Source organism: Protopterus annectens, chromosome 7.part0, assembly GCF_019279795.1.
Source record: "Protopterus annectens isolate FY-2018-M chromosome 7.part0, PAN1.0, whole genome shotgun sequence".
Taxonomy (NCBI): domain Eukaryota; kingdom Metazoa; phylum Chordata; order Ceratodontiformes; family Protopteridae; genus Protopterus; species Protopterus annectens.
In genome coordinates this window covers 1868028257-1868052407 of record NC_056739.1, presented here as the reverse complement: position 1 = coordinate 1868052407, position 24151 = coordinate 1868028257, and the positions used below count along the sequence as shown (strand labels likewise).

Here is a 24151-nt window from a genome sequence, read left to right as displayed (position 1 = left end):
CTGACATTGTCACCTCAAGGTTCAGTGCCTGCTACATCTGTAGGTGTCCCTGTAATTACAGTATTCATCTCCATTATACACTTTAGCTGCCGCACCTGTGTTTGTATTCTCTTCTGCTCTGTACAGGAGCTGTCTGCAGCCTTCCTGCCAAGTACACAGAATAGCATGGTGGTGGCATTAGCATGTTCCATGTGCAGGTCATGCAACATCAAGTCTGCATGAACTGCTCGTCATTATTGCATATAAGCAGAAAGACATGGATGGCCTTTAAGAAACCATCATCTGTGACCTGCCTCCATCTGTGAAGTGTTGATAATGGTTACAGCACATGAGGCCCTATGTCAGTTCATGGAACAGTAGGATGCCTACAGAATTCCGGACTATCTGAGAACCCTTGCAGACTGCCTACATGTGTACTGCAGTTGTGCATCTATTCTGTGTCATGTGTCCAGTGTGTTCACTGTGCTATCCTAATCTACTACTTGTGTTCTGTTCTGTATCCCACATGGTTCATGGAAACTGGCCAGCTATCAGTTCCTTTAGTGTGACACCACCTGTGGTACAGATGTTTTGATATATCTTTTATACTACCTGCCTTCTGTCCTGGTCCTCTGTCAGTTACTGGAATGTTGTGTGTGCTGTGGGTTATTATTTATGTTGTTGGGAATATGCTCCCTGGTATTTACATCTCCTGCCCTGATAACCGCTATTGGGCTAAGTCATAGTATGTGCTTTGTTATGCGATCTAGATATTTTCTTGCAATGAGACTTTATGAATGTGTCATGAAATGGACTGTGTATGTACTGAACAAGGAGACTGCGTTCCTATATTGGACATGTCATGTTAAGTTTCCCTGCTGGATTGTATTATGGTGCTTTACCATACTTTGTGGATTCCATGTATGGATTATATGGTTATCTGAGAATGCTTCCTGTTGGTACACTTCACTAGTTGCTGTGTGGATATCTACATAAACGATTCTGTATTCTGGATACTTCACTGTGGGATATTTGGATTACTCCAGGAAACACACACACACACACACACACACACACACACACACACACACACACACACACACACACACACACACACACAAACACACAGCAACTACACTTGGATTATTGCATATTACAAGAGATTCCTTGTGCTTCTTTTGCAGGCACTTTTTGAGTGGGGTGTTTCAGTGGATTTTTGACCTATTGTACCTGGTAACCATTTAAAATGCTGGGACCCACTAGATCTTGTCCAAAAATACAGAGAATGAATGGCCAAAAGATCAAACGTACATATATACTAATTCTGAGATGCCATTTCTCAGAATATTCCCTTTTCTCCTAAGTATGGTGATCTCGCATTTGGTATATATAACTTGGGAGGTATGCAGGAGAGGCTTGCCTCCCACATACAAATATGTTTAAAGGAGAAGAGCGATTTTCACGATTCAGTCTTCTCCTGTGGTTTCAGTCTTATTTTTTTCAGCTTACCAGCTCTTTGCATTTTGAATGGTGACATTTCCATAGGGAGCCATTGTACCTCTTTAGTTTCTGTGTAATAAATGATTTTGGGATTTTCTTTGATTTTGCATTCCTTCCTTCCTTGTATTTGCTTCCCTATTCACCAATGAGAACTGCATCTCTTTCCATCCATGTCAAAGTACCATACATGTGAATTTTTTAACTCATATTGGCAAGTCCCTTTCCACTGGTATTTCATTTACTCCCTTCCGCAGACACTTGCCCTTCATAGGTTGGTGCATCTGTCTGTTGCAGCTTATTGTGTTGTAAGTTCTTTATTGTGCTTCACTCAGTAGGAGGTCAGCCATAATTTAACACATGCTTACCTGCCTGATTTGGATATATTAATCTGCAGTGAACAGGAACATGCTGTATGTATTCCTTGTAGAGTTTCACTTTTCTTTAAACACATTTACAGATTGACTGGTTTGTTTACTTAATGACTAATTGACACAATGGTCATGAAAGCTACATACATTGTTTAACAGCCAGCAGTGCATTAGAAAGAGCCTGTCAGTTGTCTAGGTCATAATACAGTTAAGTCAGTATAAAAACAAATTATGTATACATTTATAGTTCTTAACATGCTTTTTTTTATTATTATTCTAGGTATTTGTGTTAATGAAAATTATACCATGACTAATGAGACGGTAAGTTACATAATAAAACATTTTCTAATTTATAAACTTGAGATATCCAAGTACTACATAATTGCAGCAATTCCTAAATAATCAGACTGCTTTTTCTAATTGTCATTAAGTGCACAAATGGTGATTTTAATTATTTATTTGTTTATTTATTTATTTTTATGAAAGTGTCACTGCATTGATTTCATAGGGTTCAAATATAAATATGCCTGCTTTTTTTGTCTGACTAGTATATTTAAACAATATTTTATAGTCCTTGTTTTAGCAAACCAGCATTTTCAATTTAACTTCCCCCAGCTACTGTTTTGGATTTTTTTCCCAGAAGTTTATTTAAAAGTTGGCAGGCTTTCTCTGATAAATCACCTAGGTTCATAGGTAAGTACTAGGATAACTGCCCTTGCGGGCCATTTTAAGCTTAGCTAATTTCTTTTTTTGTTCTTGAAATAACCTGTCTCATTTGGTTATAGATTGTCCTTACCCATCCCATGGTTGATAATTATATATTTCTCCTAATTAGAATAACTGGCTTTATACCACAGATAATTTGAGGGACCCATGCATGAGAATAAAACATTTAGAAGCTACATCTGTCCATTTGTAGTACAGAGGGGAGTCCTTGGGTTAATTTTCTGTTTCCCATCCATAGATCTAAGTTGCACTTGAAAATGGACAGAGTTGAATTTTGTTTTATGTGGGTGGGAAGTCTGTTCCATACCAACAGTATCCCCTGCAAAATACACCTGTTCTTCCAAACCATTCTGCTGATGTTGCAGAAGAGGTTTCAACCCTTAATCAAATATTTCTGATGCCATTTGACATTTTATTTATTTTATTTTTTATTTTACATTTGTTAACTGAGCTAGTCCGACTGGATATATTTCCATTTTCAGTAGAGGCCCGGGGAGAAAAGCTCCACATAGAGACAAATAGTTACATAATACAAAAAAAGAATAATAAGAGGTGATACGTCAGTTTACAATACTACATTATAGGGATATAAATACATATATATATATATATATATATATATATATATATATGTATATATATGTATAAATACATCATAATGTGCAGTCTGTCCATCAGTAATGGGTCAGAGGATGCCTTGTTTGCCAGACACAGGCCAGCTGTTAGCATTCTGTAGGATACTGAGTATAGTTACTGGGTTTTGAGTTGGTCCATTTAAGACAGGTTGTTTAGGCCTTGAATCCTTTCAGTAAGGTTTCTCTGTGAGAATTCCACTTGTTGCACGTGACTGGACAGGTATATGCCGAAGGGAGCATTATATTCAAAGACTGGCCTAACTTGCATTTTTGTGAGTAGAAAATGCAACACCCTAGGTAGCAGGTTTTGATCATTAGAATGCCAGTATCTGCACTGATTTTCTTTTCCAGATTAAGTTTGCTTTGAGTCTATGTTTGCTGCTCAGCAAGCACCAGTACCTAATTCCAAAATGCAGAAAAAAATGAAAAATAACTTTACATCTCTTACAATGGCTCAGTCCACTGTCTGACACAGTTTTGTTTATTTTATTATTTTATTTAACATTTTTTTACCGGAGAAGTCCGACTAAGTTTGTTGCTCATTTTCTGCAGATGCCTGGGGAGGAAAGCTCCACATATAAATAAGTACACAGTCCCCGGGATTCATGAAGCTTGCGCCAGGCGCATGCATAGCGTAGGCGTTATAATGACGATTCCAAAAACCAAACAGACTACGAAAGAACAAAAATTCGAGGGAACAAGCTGCTAAGCGTAAGGAAAACAGATAATAAAGTAAAATCCACAGTCCGGTAAAACTGTTCCAAAGAAGGCAACAAAAGTCCATGCACTGTAATATTAGAGCTTTTATTAACCACAAGCACAGACTCCTATCTCTCCTTCCTCAGACAAAAATGAAACAACCAGTTGTAGTATCAAACTTTCTTTAAAAAGGGTGCTGTTAACTAATTAACCAATTAGAAAACAAATTGCCAATTACCAATTCAACAGCTTGTGAGTTTAAAATCATACAGAACCAGCAGCTAAAATATTAGAAACAAAACAAAACAAAACTTCACTTTAAAAATCATTTAAAAAAACTTCCAGCCTTTTCTATCATAAAGGGATGTAATGTCTATCAGTGCTCATATCGTAATATACACTGTTCTTATGTTGTATAAAAGTGTATACACAACGTAAATTATAAATTACGTAATAATTGCAACTACATCCAAAGGCTAAGCCTTAAACATTTAAATTTAAATTTAAATTTAGCTCATAATGCTAACATTTAAATGATTGTTAGCATGGAACTACAAAACTCTCATGAGTAGCTTTCCAAATATTAACACCTATAAGTTTAAAGTTTTGAAATTTAAAATTTTAAAACAAAACTTCTATACATTTTCAAATGTCCTGTTGTTATAAATATGCTCTAAGAAGAACCAATTGTTAGTTTTAGTGTTTAATTTTATAATTTTATAATACCTGCAGCTTATAATTGTGTTTCAATATTTATGACTAATAAGTTTTGTGGTTTGTTAAAATGGATACAAACCACTATGTCCATGTGGCGTTATGTCTTAAATGCAATACATGCATTAAATAGTTAATCAATGTAAAATCCTATATAGGTCAACTCAACACTTCACTTATAAGTCCCCTATGCATGTTATATTAGGCTAGATGCAGCGTCATTCAAAGTGGAACCAAATCAAAAATATGACTTAGCTATGCATGGAGAGTTTCCAAAGCTCCTGCTGAGTCAAAGATGTTACCTTTACAAGCTAATAGTTTTAAAATACAAGTGAGCGATATTGCTTCATTTAAGCCAGGGTGTGTGTGCAGATGTCCTAAGCTGCCATACTAGCTCTTCCTTTTCTAACAACAATTGCCATGGACCTGAAAACATTTGTGTCCTAATTTGTTTCAGAGCCATAAATCTGAAACTATGTTCTTTATTGTCCATAACATGGAAGGCCAGAGCGTTGTTAGTGTCGCTTAGAAATAGCATATAAATGCTCATACACTCTTTTATGCAGTGCCCTCAGTCTTTCCTATATAGAAAGCAGGGCACTGCTTACCACATACACCACTGCCTTAGATGAGCAGGTAAAGTTACCTGTTAATTTGTATTTCACATTGTTGATAACCACATAATTACCTTCCTGCATGAATTTACACTGGTTGCACCATCCACACTTAACCAGACCCTTGACTTTATTAAATGAACTATTTTGTTCATTTCTAGCAATGCCTTTAAGTTAAATCCTTTCCTAAAGGCTATACTGGTGTTGTACCCAACAATTGCTGTAAGTTTGTATCTTCTTTATGTTGGCCCAATTTTTCTGCAGGATTCCCTAATAAAATGGTGATCAATTGAGGAATCTGACTTCTATATCAGCTTCTCCACTTTCTGTTCAGGCCCCACAGAATCTTGGTTAGTCATCAAGTTCGGCCCTGCTCTATTAAGGATGGGTCTAAAGTAGCCGGATTCCTTTGTGTTTCACTTCAGATACAATCTCCAAAATGAGAGAATTGGGATACCCCTCTTAACAAACATAGCAGTTAAATTGGTACATTCATAATGGAAATCCTCATCTTTGGTTATCATCCGCCGCCTAACCATCTGCCCTTTAACCACAGCTCTTTTTGATGGATAGGGTGGCAACTACCAAAGTGCAGGAATCCATTAGAATCACGGGGCTTTCTATAGATGTTACTAGTAAACATAGCCAGTTTTCTATCTTTGGTCAGATTAATATCTTCACTTCAAATGTGAAATCCAAGAAGTGGGTCATGGTCTTAATGTCATCAATAAAAGGAGCCACCATATCCGGGAACCCTTCCATAGCATAAACGTTGTGTACCAGGCGACATGTTCTTTAAATAGTGGGTTATTAAACAATAATGTTTTCCCATTGTGCCATTACACAGTTGGCAAAAGACCCCCATGGTGAGCCCATTGCTTTCAGTATATATAACGTTGTCAAAACTAAAAAGTTGTAACCATTTCTAGCAACGTTTCAACTGTGTAGACAATGTTTTGTTCCACATTCCTTGTCTCTAAGAAGTCCCTCCAATCCCAACTGTTGTGGAATGACCGTAAAGTTCCTTCACATCTACAGTTAGGAAGCTTAAGTCAGGGTCAAAGGGTATTTTGTTTATGTTCTCCAGATCTGATTTTCTTTTCTAAGTATGGTTTTAAGACAACATCCACATATTTGGCACAAGACACCAACATAGACCCTCCCGTCTACTATAGGTGAATTTTGAAGGCATTCTAGGTGCTGTGATGTTAAGAAAGAGTGGATGTGAATGTCTATAAAATCTTCCAGAATAAATCTTGCCTTCACCTATTAAATGCTGTAATAACCTCATTAGTGCTAGTTTTTCATATGGGCCATCATTTAAGTGGGAACTTAACTTGTTAATATAATCCACTTGATTCATAAAGATGAGCCCATTAAATTCTACAATCCTGTAGTAATTTGATAAATATGTTTAACCTATGTTTATATTTGTTGTTAAATGAGCTTTCAGCCAAAACCTTAAATCTAGTTCACAGGATTTTTCAAAAGTTTTAAGTTTCCTATCAAGGGTGGGTTAAATAAACTAGCAATTCTAAAAGGTCTAATGAGGAAGAGCTTTTGCCTAAGACAGCCAAAGGTTCAATTGGACATAAAGTTTAAGGTCCACAAGAGTTTTAGATAAGTCCATGTATCAGGGACAAAGGACAGTCCTTTGAAAAAGTCAGCCATAGCAGGAGAGATGTTTAATGTAGTATAATTAAAGATCTTAAAGTCTCCTTCGTTACTGCAAACAATAACAGGCTGACTAGGCTCCTTTATCATCTGTTGTTCTGGTTCTGTTTGCTCCTCAGGGCCATCCTGTTGGTGTTCGACCTCAAGTTCCTCTCCCGTGGGTTCTGGGCCTGGCCAAAACCCTGTTGATGTTCTCCCCGTGCCTGAACTGCCCTAGTGCTCTGCTTTCTTCCACTCCTTTTATTGTTGACCACAGGTCTTTAATTATACTACATTAAACATCTCTCCTGCTATGGCTGACTTTTTTTCAAAAGGACTGTCCTTTGTCCCTGATACCCGTATGGACTTATCTAAAACTCTTGTGGACCTTAAACTTTATGTCCGCAAATTGAACCTTTTGGCTGTCTTAGGCAAAAGCTCTTCCCTCATTAGACCTTTTAGAATTGCTAGTTTATTTAATCCACCCTTGATAGGAAATTTAAAAACTTTTGAAAAATCCTGTGAACTAGATTTAAGGTTTTTGGCTGAAAGCTCATTTAACAACAAATATAAACATAGGTTAAACATAACACGTGAGGAACGTGATTTTATCAAATTACTACAGGATTGTAGAATTCGGGTTATGAAACCCGACAAGGGTAATGGGCTCATCTTTATGAATCAAGTGGATTATATTAACAAGTTAAGTTCCCACTTAAATGATGGCCCATATGAAAAACTAGCACTAATGAGGTTATTACAGCATTTAATAGGGTGAAGGCTACGCTTGAAGATTTATTCTTGGAAGATTTTATAGACATTCACATCCACTCTTTTCTTAACATCACAGCACCTAGAATGCCTTAAAATTCATAAATCTATCTGTGAACCCCCTTTCAGACCTATAGTAGACGGGAGGGGGTCTATGTTGGTGTCTTGTGCCAAATATGTGGATGTTGTCTTAAAACCATACTTAGAAAAAGAAAATCAGATCTGTAAGGATTCGTGGAGCTTAGAGAACATAAACAAAATACCCTTTGACCCTGACTTAAGCTTCCTAACTGTAGATGTGAAGGAACTTTACGGTCATTCCACAACAGTTGGGATTGAGTGGGTAAGGACTTTAGAGACAAGGAATGTGGAACAAAACATTGTCTACACAGTTGAAACGTTGCTAGAAATGGTGTTAAATACAACTTTTTAGTTTTGACAACGTTATATAGGCAAGTTTCTGGCGTAGCAATGGGCTCACCATGGGGGGGTCTTTTGCCAACTGTGTAATGGCACAATGGGAAAACACATTATTGTTTAATAACCCACTAGGTACACAAGATACCAGGACGACATGTTTATGCTATGGAAGGGTTCCTCGATATGGTGGGCTCCTTTATTGATGACATTAAGACCATGACCCACTTCTTGGATTTCACATTTGAAGTGAACGAGAGCTAAATTAGCTTTTAGATATTAATCTGACCAAAGATAGAAAACTGGCTATGTTTACTAGTAACATCTATAGAAAGATTCTAATGGATTCCTGCCACCCTATCCATCAAAAAGAGCTGTGGTTAAAGGGCAGATGGTTAGATGATAACCAAAGATGAGGATTTCCATTATGAATGTACCAATTTAACTGCTATGTTTGTTAAGAGGGGTATCCCCATTCTCTTTTTTTGGAGATTGTATCTGAAGTGAAAAACAAAAGGGAACTACTTTAGACCCATCCCATAGAGCAGGGCAACTCAACTTTGATGACTAACCAAGATTCTGTGGGGCCTGAACAGAAAGGGTGGAGAAGCTGATATAGAAGTCATTCTCTTGTGCACGCTTCAATTGATCACCATTTTATTAGGGAATCCTGCAGAAAAATTGGGCCAACATAAAAGAAGATACAAACTTACAGCAATTGTTGGGTACAACACCCAGTATAGCCTTTAGGAAAGGATTTAACTTAAAGGCATTGCTAGAAATGAACAAAAATAGTTCATTTAATAAAGTCAAGGGTATGGTTAAATGTGGATTGTGCAACCAGTGTAAATTCATGCAGGAAGGTAATTATGTGGTTATCAACAATGTGAAATACAAATTAACAGGTAACTTTACCTGCTCATCTAAGGCAGTGGTGTATGTGGTAGTTGTAAGCAGTGCCCTGCTTTCTATATAGGAAAGACTGAGAGGGCACTGCATAAAAGAGTGTATGAGCATTTATATGCTATTTCTAAGAGCGACACTAACAACGCACTGGCCTTCCATGTTATGGACAATAAAGAACATAGTTTCAGATTTATGGCTCTGAAACAAATTAGGACACAAATGTTTTCAGGTCCATGGCAATTGTTGTTAGAAAAGGAAGAGCTATTATGGCAGCTTAGGACATCTGCACACACACACCCTGGCTTAAATGAAGCAATATCGCCACTTGTATTTTAAAACTATTAGCTTGTAAAGGTAACATCTTTTGACTCAGCAGGAGCGCTAAGTCATATTTTTGATTTGGTTCCACTTTGAATGACGCTGCATCTAGCGCCTAATACAAATGCATAGGGGACGTGTTGAGTTGACCTATATAGGATTTTACATTGATTAACTATTTAATGCATGTATTGCATTTAAGAGAACAACATAACGCCACATGGACATAGTGGTTTGTATCCATTTTTAACAAACCACAAAACTTATTAGCGAATATTGAAACACATTAGGTTTACACATATTCGCCAATTATAAGCTGCAGGTATTATAAAAATTATAAAAATTAAACACTAAAACTAACAATTGGTTCTTCTTAGAGCATATTTATAACAACAGGACATTTGAAAATGTATAGAAGTTTTTGTTTTAAAATTTTAAATTTCAAAACTTTAAACTTATAGGTGTTAATATTTGGAAAGCTACTCATGAGAGTTTTGTAGTTCCATGCTAACAATCATTTAAATGTTAGCATTATGAGCTAAATTTAAATTTAAATTTAAATGTTTAAGGCTTAGCCTTTGGATGTAGTTGCAATTATTACGTAATTTATAATTTACGTATTTGTGTATACACTTTTATACAACATAAGAACAGTGTATATTACGTATATGAGCACTGATAGACATTACATCCCTTTATGATAGAAAAGGCTGGAAGTTTTTTTTAAAGTGAAGTTTTGTTTTGTTTTGTTTCTAATATTTTAGCTGCTGGTTCTGTATGATTTTAAACTCACAAGCTGTTGAATTGGTAATTGGCAATTTGTTTCTAATTGGTTAATTAGTTAACAGCACCCTTTTAAAAGAAAGTTTGATACTACAACTGGTTGTTTCATTTTTTGTCGAGGGAGGAGAGGAGTCTGGTTAATAAAAGCTCTAATATTACAGTGCATGGGGCGTTATAATGCCAAATATGGCCGTCGAGCGATTCAGGTACGATCCATTTCCACGTGCACTACCAGCGTACGCCAGATCTGCGCAGCCCCCGGTGTAGGTATGCTAATCATCCCATGTGCAGTGTCGCACCATGCAAATGAAGGCATATAGCGATTCATGAAGTAGTGCAGGCGTAGCATAAGCCCACGGAAATGTAAACCAAAAAACACGGTTTACATTTTCCCAAAAAGAACATCAGAGCTATGGAAGAGGGCCAGACCCAGGTATCACAGCGTTAACATATGCCAATGGTGAAATACACAGCCAATGGCATAATAAAAGATGCACAACACGTAAATAACAACATTTAATGTCATGTCCACAGTAACGCACAGCACAACCGCAGGGCATGTGTGCGGAAGCTGTAACATAAAGAAATAATATAAAAATGTCATAAAATCGCAACGTAATAGAAATCAGGTTTACAGCATAATACACAATGGTAGGCATGGAACACCACAACCAAGGTGCAAGGGATGCTAAGGGCTTGCGATACTGTTCGGTGCGGTAACTATGAATTAGTAGTCAATGCCATGCAAATGAGGCAGATAATACTGAACCGCAAATGTCCCGCCGGATGAAGGTTGTACCATACGGCGCAGTGGTATAACACCGAGGAGTGGCTCAGAGGAGATACATGACATCAGCAGAGGGGTGTGCCACCGTAGCAGTAAGCACATTGGAGCATTGCAAATCTGGCCTGTCCGTTGCTAAGCAAAGCTGCAGGACAGGGGTGGGGAGGAATCGTTTAGCTGAGAGCACACATGGTGGCCAAAAGCGCATGTGTATGAGGAAGAAAACGTGCCCGAAACCCAGTAATCGGACACACGCACCACAAACAATAGCAGAAACAGGAAGGTCAGGGGAAGAAAAGAAGGAAATGCGGAAGTAGGGTAATTGGAGTACTAATGAGCAATCAACACCAATCAACCCACGAAAGCCAATCGACGGCAGCTGATAAGTCTGCTTGCAGAAACCTGCAAAACAGGATAGGGGAGGCATTTGAATGCAAAGAAAGGAGGGGAGGTATTGGATTGCAAAGATAGGAGACCTGACACAGCAGAGCAAAGCAAACTGACAGCAGACCGGCAGTAGCACACATAATGCAAGATACGCCAGGTCCAGGAAAGTACAAATGAAAGTAGGCTGCAGGATGCATGCCAGAAAATGGTAGGTGCAACATGCAGAAATGTAAAGGGAAGGTCAAGAGGTAATCCACGGCAGGCAAATGTAATTCAACACCAAAGGCACCACAATAGTAATTCCAGCAGTAAAACACATAAGATAACGTGTAGCTACGATTGTACATACACACCCTATGACATCATCGGTGTTCACAGCACAATAGTATAAAGTGTGAAAGCACCCAACACACACCTGTGTATTCCCAAACACTGCACCATAGGTGTAAACACACGGGGAACTTTTAAAATGTACATGTTGGGAGCTGCCATAGCTGTGATTCATCAGCATGTGTTAGAGACTGACGGTGTTGTGGAGGATGATGCCGACAACCACAGCAGGCCTCGGAGGAGAAGGAGAGTGTTCAGACCAAGGGTAACCTACCAGGGGCTACATGACCTGGAGATAGTAGGGCATTACAGGGTGGACAGGGACATCTTACAGCAAATAGTGGAGCTGTGCCGGCCACGCCTGAGAACCAGAAACAACAGAGGGGAACCCATCCCAGTGGACACGAAGGTATGTGTAAGCCTGCAAATACTGGCCACAGGTACCTTTCAAAGGCCAACTGGAGATATAATGGGTATCTCACAGGCATCAGCATCCAGGGTACTACACCAGTTCCTGGATGCCGTGTTACCACATGCCAATGAGGAGATATACTTCCCCAGAACTCAGGAGGAGTTGGCCAGCAATATGCGCCACTTCCACCATGTGGCACAATACCCGGAGGTACTGGGTGCAATAGACTGCACGCACATACAAATCAAGTCACCACCTGGTGAGCAGGGTAGGCGATACATAAACCACAAGGGATTCCACTCCATCAACTGCCAGGTCGTGTGCAATGCCCAGGACATTATCATGGATGTGTGTGCTGGCAGCCCTGGATGCTACCATGACTCCCATATCTGGCATGCCTCACAGCTGTATCAGGTATTTGTCAGGGGGGACATCCCACATGGCCATCACGTGGGGGATGCTGGCTAGGCACTGGAGCCATGGATGATGACTCTCATCAGAAATGCACACACACCCATGCAAGAACGCCATAATGAGGCACACGCACAAACCAGAATCATCATAGAGCGTGTGTTCAGGATGCAGAAATCACGGTTCCAGTGCTTGGATACATCTGGTGAAGCCTTGCTGTACTCTCCAGGAACATGTGCCCACATCGTCATAGTATGTGCCATGCTACATAATATGATCCTGCGGAAGCAGCTGCAGCAGGGACAAAATGGTGAAGGCCCTCATAGCCCACCACAATTGCCAAGGCCATTACAGGCACAGAGGGATTCAGACCATGAACACACTGTGCCAGCCCCAGTAGGCAGACGGAGGCGTGCCCAATATGCCTACGCCTTGGAAAAGAGGGAATGTATAGCACATACTCTGACAGTGTAGGCCCCTATGGACTGACACCTCTCCACCTGCACACACAGTAAAATGGATGGCACACAAACATGACCACCTGTAAATTGTAATGTATAGGTGGCCCAATGTGTGACTCTTACATAGGCAGCCCTCAAACATTGTAAACACAAAAGCCAGTGGAACACGGAATGCCAACACCTGAACAGTACATGAGTCTTACAGCATATGGTGGTGCTGTGTGCCTGTCACGTTCCCCGTCCAGATATATATATATATATATAGATATATATATATATATATATATATATATATATATATATATATACATATATATATATATATATATATATATATATATATATATATATATATATATATATATATATATATATATATATATATATAGATATAGATATATATATATATATATATGTACACATATGCATATATATAATACAGATAGAAAGGGCAATAGAGGGATATATGGTGATATAGATGGATTCAGCGATATCTGCAAATATAATAGATAGTTCAATGACATTCATAACATCTTGGAGGTACAAATAAATAGGATACCGCCAACCATGGAATGTGTAACATACTGACATGCATAACCACGAGGCTGAAAGACCGATAGAACACAGTACCGGAACAGTACATCCGCGAGTAATAGTATGATGATATGAAGGGACAGTTAGTCACCGCTGCTGGTGTCGCGGTCCACGTAGGTACTGTGTTCAACTGTGTCTGTGAGTGCCATAGTCTGTGTAAATGTGCGTTGAGGGTGCCGTGTGCATCTCTGTGTGACTGTAATGTGTGTGTGTGTGTCCGCAACATGTGTATGTTAGTGCCAAGTCAGAGGCAGATCAGTACGGTAGGTGTGGGTATAGCTAGCTGTAGGCATATGGTTACTACCTGTCCCACAGTAGGAGGGACAGCCCCACCCTGGGCAGGTGTGTCCTGACATAAAACAGTACAAAGGGCAAATGTCCGAGATGGTAGGACATAAATATGTCCCATATATAATGTAACAGTCGTATTTAATAGTTATGCCTGTATGTAAGAAACTTAAATGTTACATGCAATATGATATAAGTAGCCAAAGTCACACAACAATAGGTATGTAGTGAGGATAAAAGTATGTGCTACCTGTGTACTGACTGTGGCTACGTGTTGGCCTGTAAACACCGCTTTGTGTCCCGCAAGTGTCCAACAATGACCATATGAAAAGGTGGCAACCCATGGCAAACAGGCTCTTTTAACAACACAACCACAATGACTGCAAATATCTGGGAGAGAAATACAAGGGATAGCTGTCACTTACACATATCTCCTGATATATCGCTGCAATTATGGAGGTATACAAGTAGCAAGCTCACCTGCAGACGATATAGAAACAAATTAACAATGGCCCAACATACAATCCCGTAACATAAGTCTACTAACTGTTAGCTCTCTAATTAGGGATGGAGCCCACACACATATATACAGATTATGTAGAAATGCAAGACCCACGAACCTCATATGTTACGTACAACCACCGACATCCCCACACTAGAAACTAAAGCAATACAAACTGTAATAGCAGCACAAACATCCAGTCAGTCAATTACATCTGCAAAACCCTCAACATACCGTGTGAGAGACACAATTAAAGGCGCCATGCAAAATTGCAGGCGTTGTATAATGGAACAAACAGCCATGTTACAGGTTTTGATTGCAATACTCCGTTATCAGACGTCAGGATGACAGGTACACCCACATGTTGAACCAAATACTCTACCTGTCACACACAATCCACGGGGGACATGAATCCAAACTATACTTGTCTCCATGCATAGCAGTTGCAGTTACACATAACAAAACACAATACAGACCGTCTCCCCGAAGGTAGAGCAAATAGGCAACGCCCAAGTGGAGAATCCAATTATACCCCACTGTCGCCGCGTAATTGGCGAATGGAGTAGCTGCACAGCTGATATGCAAGTAATTAGTCACTCAGGAACACCAATTGGTGGGATGAATCCACATGTTTCAGGTATCAACGTATATAAGGATGACTCGCCAGACATTCAAACCATATGCTCATACTGAATAACAGTTGAAACACTGTGAGAGAGATAGAAACGAAATGCCGTAATGACAACAAGGTATGTAGAATGCCCGATATGTAAGGTTATGTATAGCATGATCTGTATTAATTAGTTTTACTGTATGTATAGCCTGGTTTGCATTAATTAAACGTGTCCGCAATGCATAAAGTGGGGAAAGGTATTTATGTAGTGATGTCTTGCTGAGCATACTAATGCTTGTAGAAACTGTGCGTCCAGCAGTGGGACACAAGGTACACAGCACAGACACCACAAGGGATGCTACATGAGGGCATTAAACAGAACAATGCCATACAACCCGCCGTCAGTGGTAGGGTATGTCCAACAAGGATGTGCCATAGCAGGGGATAGTATATGTTGATATACTGTCACAGCACGCATGTGTATGGGCATATAACGTTAATGAGATATGTAAGGTGGTCCCGCTGTGCAAGTATGCTTTGAATTATGGGATACTATGTGAAATATGTGTAATGTATAGTATTATAGGTAGATATGACAGATATTCTACACAGCATAACAGGCATATCATGCATACCACAGGTATCATCTATTGGTATGTACAATAACAGGATACATATGGCCTGTAGGTATGGGACATAGTAATAGCATGATAGCTAATCTAAACAGAAGGGCTACCAAGTAACCATGCACAAAGGACATGTAATAGCTGCACAGGAGCATAGTGGGGTACTATGCAGTCTGGCAAGTCCATGTGTAAGCACAACTACAGTGTTCACACTAGTGGCACCTCTCCAGGGTAGTGTCCTGTGAACAGCAGAGCCAGGTGTCACCTGCACCTCTGCACAGTACAGCCACTGCAGTGATCCCAGGCCTACATGTGTCTCCCAACCACCAAGGGAGGTATCACATGAACAGTGCTACTGAGTGTCCCTGCGTGATGTACATAGGACTTATGTTCCACAGCATGGTGATTGTCCGGTTTGGGAATGTAACCCAGAAGCACATCCCACTCATTGTGGCGTGTGTGCACATATCCATGAGCATGTTGCTCACAGTGGCCTCTGCTTATGTCGCGTATGAGGAGTATATCCATCAATAATGTTGTCGACATGAGCCCTGTCTGATCAGCAGAGGTCACCCCTGAGTATGTAGTATGCAAATGTGTACAGATGTGGTGTCCGTAGTGCAGCCACATATTTAAACTGTCAGAGCTCAGTAAACGTCATGGCGTGTTAATGTTGTGGCATGTAAAGCTGTAGCTGTTGTGTAAGGTACACCCTAAATGGGGTTGTGTACCCTTGAATGTGTGTAGATGTCTTGAGTTCAGAGGTACAATGGGTGCCTATGTACCAGCTACACACCCAGTACAGATAGGTGTGGCCACGTAGAAGGATATCCACGCCACAGTGGCAATACGGTAACCACAGGAGTGGGTGCGACATATGTGTGTACTGCAAACATGTACAATGTGATATGTATGTAGGGGACTACCATCCATGTGATAGTCAGTGGGTGAATGGTGTAATGCAAAGGTGATGTGCATGCAGCTTGATGCCATGATAGTCATATTATGTATCTGTCACAGCGACACCCGTATGGTTGGAGTCAGTATCAGCTGGTGGAGCAATCATGGCGCTTGGTATGTAGGGGTTTGAAAGCTAGGCAGGGAAAGTCCCCTGTGCCAGCCTGTTCCGCAGGAAGCATATACTGAACATGAGGGGCCCTATGACTGAAGACCGTGGTATGCCAAATGTACCTGACATGTAGTAGGTACTATGGTATGCTGGCCTCACTGTGTATCCTGTCCATGAGCCACATAGCATAACATCCTGAGACACAGGGTATGATGTGTAGTTGGATGTGTATGTTGTCAATACCAGAATGGGGAATGGTGCTGAAAGGCAATGAGAGGACAATGTAGGATGTGTGGACTCCCGTACCATCAGCAACTGCCCTGGTAACTGTATGAAAGGAGTCCACCATGTGTAGGGGCCATGCTCTGGCCTTAACAAGCCCAACCTGGGTGGCAGCAAAGGACGGGAGCCCAACAATGTCTCTGTGAATGACGTCCTTGATGATGTGCCCCATAGCCATGCAGAACAGTCCAGTCAGGTGTGTAGGACTATAGTCCCACTCATGCAATGCGGTGCCACCTGTGTGTAGTGTGATAAATGCTGCTGTGTGCCATTCAGGGGCTACAATGTCTGAAACAAGGCTATTACTGAATATGGTGGCCTAGTGGGGAGACATGTAATTCAGAGGTTGGTTGACATCACAGCCTGGGATGTTGGAAGGTGACATGGGGCCAGTGTCCCAGGACATATCGAGTGTAGGTCAGTACTGTGTAGGTGTGACCACAGGGACACCACAATGTTCATGCATGGATTGCGGCCCTGTAGTGAGTGAGAGGGTGTACTGTCAGCATTGAATCCATCCTCCAGCATGTTGCCAACAACACCTGGGTCTGCAATGTTCCTGAGTGACTGTTGTATGTGACGGCAGATGTGGGTGTTGCCATCGAATACTAACATACCACCATAATGCCTGGTGGTACACCCCGGAATGTGTGGCAGTCATGTTTACATAGCTAGTCTTGGAGTATGTGATGAGGGACCCTGTGGCCCCACCACAGCTGACCAGTGAGCCACCCCACACATGGGAATGTACACCACTGTGCAACAGCCTACACCTGTTGTTGTACATCATATGTCCATGGAACATGACCACCAGAGTGGCGTCTGTTATCTGGTGTGTACCATCATGGCTCTGTGTGGAATAGCATGATCCATGTAGTTGTGTACATGCTAATGAAGTGCACTGGGGTATGTGTCAGCATTTGTATGTGCATTGTCCATCTGCACGGGTGTCATGATGTTAACAACCGCTGTCAGCAGACGTCTGTAGTAGGTGTTGTAGTACACATGTACTGTGTATGCTGTGATGGGTGTGTTGCCGGGATGTGGCTAACAAGTTCGATTAGCATATGTTCGGAATCCACCAATGAGGGGATACGCCCAGGTGTGTAACACCAGTCACATGGTGGTAGTGTTCATGCCAAGGGTAATGTAGGTCTTGGAGGTGGTGTGTATGGGTTGATCCAGCAGAGTGGAGGGTATGACTCATGGATGTGTCGGTACATGAGTGGCTATCCCAGTGAAGTGTGGGGTAGTGTCAGTCACACATCAGTAGTAGCTGTCTGAGGCCCACTGTCCACTATACCAACATAGAAGGTATGTTACCTGTGGGGTATAATGTTGACTCTGTTGCTTGTTACAATGTGTATAGTGGTCCCGGACACAGTTAGTTGCACGTGGAGCACCTCTGATGCATTGTGCTAAGCAACTTGCCAGGATGTGTGCAAAACATAGTGGGATATGGGAACCCCTCAGCTGTGGGTGTGCCGGTCCAGGTATGTGCCTGAAAGGTATGGTATGTCTATAACCTGTCATTGCAGGTTTGCTCTGCAGAGCCTAGAGGCAGGTCCCAGTCACTGCAGAGATGTTTGAGTGGTGCATTATAAGGTGTGCTTTGCCTGTGTGCGTCACAGAGGAAGATGCAAGCATTGTGTCACATGACCCCATGTCGTGCCTGCCAGTTACTGCCCTGCCGGTGACAGTTATTGGAAACTGTGCAAGACAGGCAGTATAGAAGCAGCAAGAGTCTTACATGTGAGCTGTACTCCCAGGGCTGACAGGTGCAAGTCATCTGTGCCACAGCATTGTGTTTGGCCAGGACAGTCATAGCAGACAGATACCACATGCCTGTGGAATGACAATAGAAGCATAGGCAACTGTTGAAGTGACCCAGTCGGTCATTGTACAGTGGTATCGTGTCCTGACGAATGCAAAATGCTCCCCAGGGCTAGGCCCACACCCTCAGGGCTATAAGACTGGTGACCTATTGCATGTCCCTGCACACGTAGTCTGTGAAGTGGCATCACAGGGCAGTCACACTAACATGGCGAATGACAGACATATCGTACCTGGTGATGTGTGGCATGGGTGCATAGGTTATGTTGCAGAAGCAGTTACCCGACAGCAAGATGTAAGCGACTAATGCCTAGTGTAGCCTGCTGTGTGGAACTGCAGTGTGACTACCTACAGAGTCAGCTATGACTGATGTGTTGTGAATGTTATAACTCACTATTGGCTGTATGTGATGGGCACACATGAGTCTGTGGGCTATAAGCTGGTGATGTTGTCTTCCATGATGGGGGCTACCTCTGGTGCCTACAGTGAGTATGGAGACGTACTGCACAAGTTGTCCTCATAGGTGTGGCCAGTGGTGTAGATCATGTGAGACTATGTGATGGGTGGGGTGTGTTGCGAATGTTACACATCCCCAAATGACTGTCAGGTGCAGTCAGGGTTGGCGACAGCATTACCCCCAGCCATAGCTGTCAGCCTCCTGTCCCCAAACTGAGGAACATTAGCCCTCATACTGTGTGACAAATGGGCAAAACGTGGAACACTTACAACTGGCTTACTAACAGCGTCAACTAGGAAGGGCATATGATGGCTAAAATAGGCTGGTCTTACATATGAAAAAGATATTCCAATGAATTAATATGATTCCTATCTATTTAGCCATGGCTAGCAGGTAAACTATTTACAACAATGAATGTGTGACAGACCCTTCCAATGTGGAACCTTGAGGAACATGCACCTTTTAAAACCCCAAATGAGGTACGTTCCCCATAATGAGGTACACCTGAGAGCTATGGGCCCAGCACGGCTGCAGAAGTGCATCCCCCACAGGCTGTAGTGCCGTATGTTGGGAGGTGAGCATTGAATGTGTACATGAGACAATTGCTCTATTACCACATGTACGACATATCCCTCATATAGACAGGCAGTAGCACTGGTACGTGACAGTTGGACATGCCTGTATATACAACCATGTCCCACAGGATATGTGTGTTACGTGTGTACAACAGCTGTCGTACCTTAAGCAAGCTGGGAAGTGTAGGACAGCCAGTGTACCTGTGGGAAATGGTGTGGAATGGGCGCTATAGTAATCAGTAGCTCATGACATGCTCACAAGTTCTGAACAAGTGCCTAGCATGACCATACAATACAGATAGGGTGTTGGATAATATCAACCCACAAGTGGTGATGACAGTCATTTAGGGTGGCACCGCACTATAACCCTGCTGAGTATGGTGTGCATGTCCATGAACCATTAGCACTGTAGATGTTAGCAGTACAGATGTACAAGACAGCACAGATATTTGATTACAAATACCTTTGCATGTCACAGGAGTGTTCCACCAGTGGCCTGTTGACAGACTCACAACTACAAAAGGTGCAAGAGTGACATGTGCACAGCACATCAGTGCCAGCTACAGTAGAACAGGGTTAATGTGTTGTACCCCACCCTCATTGTAGCCCATACCACACAGACAAATGTTAGGCATCTGTGTATGTAAGGCTGTGAATGGCCATGACCTATCAGTATAGCTGTGTCAGTGTTGTGAACAACATACAGAATGGGCTGTGTGGGTGAGGTGTGTGACATATGTGCACAGTCTGATGGATGATACCAGCAGTGTCACCGCTAGGTGAACATCCCTGTACCCATAAATTACTACCTAGGCTGTGGTCAACATTATGGACACTGTGTAAGGGATGGTGCTGTGCAGTGCACCCCTCGACATGGTGACGTCTCCAGGCCCCTTAGGTAGTCATATGAGGTACCCATGTCATGTCAGAGTGCCATCCATGAGCATGGAGATCACTGGACAGGCATATACAGCACTGTGGTGACCAATATTGGATCACATACCACCTGAAAGGGGTAATGGCTATGCATGGATGTGTGATACCAGCCTTCACAATCCACACCTCCACTATGCAGCATGCTGTCTACCTTGCAGAAGGACATTTGCTACACCATGATGATGGACATGCTACATGTCCATATCCTGATCTATATGACATATGTCATGGACAGCCACCATCCTAATACTAGGATCGCCACAGGCTGGACAGATCCCTGTGCCATATATGTGACATACTCCCACTATACCATGCAACCCTGTCCATCAAAGCTGCACATGTCATCCCAGTCATACATGGTGTGATGGCCGCATGGTAGATGTACTATCAACTGACTGGATCAGTAATGTGCACTGATGCACCTTGCAGTGGCACAATGGCTGTCTGTTACAGCTTGGAAACCGTGCCCGCACATGCTATGGTTGATGACCATCCCTGCGAATGTCGTCTGACTAGCCATTGTCCCATGTCTATCACATGTGCAATACAGGCGATCCGTGGCAGGATGTTGAACAGTTGTACAGTGCTGTGTAGATGTATATGGCAAAACACATGCATGTACAGGTGTCCATGCGTATGTGTGCATTGTCACTGCTCAAGTCCATTACGGCTGTGTCTGTGTTGATATGTGACATATACACAGCATCCAGGTCAACAGTAGTACCGTGGACACATCGAGGCATGTGCAGATAGGTAAGAACACAAGTGCAGGCAAATAGACATGCCCACAGCAAGACAACATTTACATGGAGTATGAACACTGTAATGAGGTGACACACATATATGGTGATGATATCCAATGCATAATGGGTGTGACGTGTGACACAAACACGTCAGTCGTGTCAGTGTCATGATGCTTTGCAAAGAAAACTGTGCAGATGTAGTAGATGTCATAGAAATGTATGTGCAGCAGTATCTCTGTACATCTCTGAAACTGTGACCTGTCACCATCATTATGTCTTACAGATAATGCCTCGTACATGCCTCCCAGCATACACCCGCCAGGAGGATGATGTCCTCATCCCACAGCTCCATGACAACTATGACTTGTTGTTCAGCCATGTGCCACAGCATGCCCAGCAGCGGGATGATCTGTGGCAGGATCTACGCAGGAGGGTGAACGATGTGGGTGGCCATAACCGCACCTACCAGCAGGTGCACAGACACTGCACGGACCTGATACGACATGCAAAACAGCGTACCACTGCAATCACCAGGGAACAAGGTGGAACAGGTGGTGGGCCACCAACCCAGCCCCCACTCACACACACCAAGGAGCTACTGGCCAGTCTGGGGACACCCAGGGAACAGCATCTAGAAACACTAGCTTCCATCGTGGAGGTGGGTGTCTCCCAACCAATGAGCCTGGAGTTGCCTGGTAAGTCAGTACTGCACATATGGCTATTATATCCCATGTAGTTGTATGTGTCACTGTACATTATGTAAAGTAACAACATATGCCAGGTATGTGGACACACATGCTGCATACTACAGTATGCTACGTTGTGTATGCACACATGTGCATACTATATTCTATTACACAGGTGAATGTGTTCACATGCACAGTTTAACCTGTGGCTGTCATACAGTCATGGATAATGTTCATACTGGTGTGTCACCCCTATACGGGTACCTCTGGCGTGCCGCACAGACATGGGTCCATTGCAGGTGAGACTGTCATCAGTATCAGGCATGTTACAAGTGTAGATCTATTTGCCATGTGGCCAGTTAACACTTGCACACCTGATGTTTGTTCCAGTCACGATATGCAGGTCGCACCACCCTTCATTCACACACGCCGCCCATGTGCAATATATACAAATGTAATGATACACCGACTTGAAACCACAGTACTTGTCATTGCGACATTTGTGGTCAGCTGTGCATACAATGGTGGAGGTGTTCTACAATGGAGGCATATGTAGTATGCATTGGAACAACATGTGTGGTACGCACACAGTACCACACAGTGGGCTGTGATATGGGCAGCCCACAGGTGTCACCATTGTGTCATATGCCCCTGCATTGGCTGCACACATTGTGATGTGCCACCTGACATGTCCCAGACATGTAGTGTTCTGTCTGCAATATTGTCTCACTATCGCATGACCTATACCCCATATAACAGACATACAACCCGTTGTCTGCATAGCCCTGTGGATTGTGACATATCTGACATCTATGGGTGTATGTCATATGGGACAACACAGACATGTGGAAAAGATGCCCATCACACACAATTGGCCAACACATGTGCACACATGGCCATGGGGGATGGCCAGCGACATGTAGCCACACAGTTCTTGGGATGTGTATACACCCTGTTGCACATTGTCCACACAAGGTCCAATTATAGCCTTAGTTGACCGATTATACAGTTGATGTGGTACACTGGACAACCTAAAAGCCTGTGCACAGCTACTGGAGGTGTCACTGAAGTCTACCATATACGATCTGTTGAACATCACAACTGTGTTGCAATTATGGCTATGCAATGAGTACATATTATGCATTCTACAGCAACATAGATACCTCAGGTTGCCATGCAATGGCACAGTGTCTGTACTTCACACTGTATAGCAATGTAGATGGCTCACACTACCCTCCCATGCTCATGCACATTTGCTAAACATGCATTCTATGTGTAGGGCATACACACAACACTGCAATGTGAAGCCCATTATGATGCTGTACATGTGTCAGGACACCATTGTGTCAAACGTGTATGCATGTTAATGCACATGTCAGCAGATTACATGTCAAGGTCAAGTCAGCCATGTGTACTGTTATCCTGTTCTGGGCCACATGGTGTATCACGGGGATGCATGCATACTACCATGATTGTGTGAACTGCATGGCTACTGATATGACACCTGCTTGCTGTAGTGTGCACCCCAGGGAGGTATGCTTACTAACACTATTAATGTCTGAGCTGCATGCCCTCTGCTGTATCGCAGGCATGCTGCATGCCATCTGACAAATCTCATGCATGGTGTGTCTGTGTGTGTCTGTGTTTGTGTGTGTGTGTGTCTGTGTTTGTGTGTGTGTGTGTGTGTGTGTCTGTGTGTGTCTGTGTGTGTGTGTCTGTGTGTGTGTGTGTGTGTGTGTGTGTGTGTGTGTGTGTGTGTGTGTGTGTGTGTGTGTGTGTGTGTGTGTCTGTGTCTATTGTACTTTACAGTATTTCTTTGCATTCACAGGTGATGTAGGTGCATTACCCTCCTGCGGTCCATCTGATGTTAGTGTCCCCACAGATACTAGCGGTGATGAACATATGCATGAGGTACAGGCAGGGTTGTCAATGGCTGAATCTGTGCCAATGGTTACCATCCCAGCTATGTCCCCCTCTTCCCTGCACACAGTTCTGCTGCCAACACATACCGCATCACCAGTGGCCATAGAGGAAGGACAGTCAGCATCTGTTAGCGTGGAACAGGAAAGTGTGGTGGCT

General features: G+C 42.4%; 1 protein-coding gene across 1 annotated transcript in view; it reads left to right on the top strand.

Moving 5' to 3' along the window:
- The window catches only part of LOC122806200 (adhesion G protein-coupled receptor E5-like), a 758119-nt gene that overhangs the window by 346882 nt on the left and 387086 nt on the right, over positions 1-24151 (top strand). The window contains exon 3 of the mRNA XM_044076430.1: positions 2128-2168. Coding sequence (XP_043932365.1) covers positions 2128-2168 — 41 coding nt within the window. The remainder of the gene's footprint in view (positions 1-2127; positions 2169-24151) is intronic.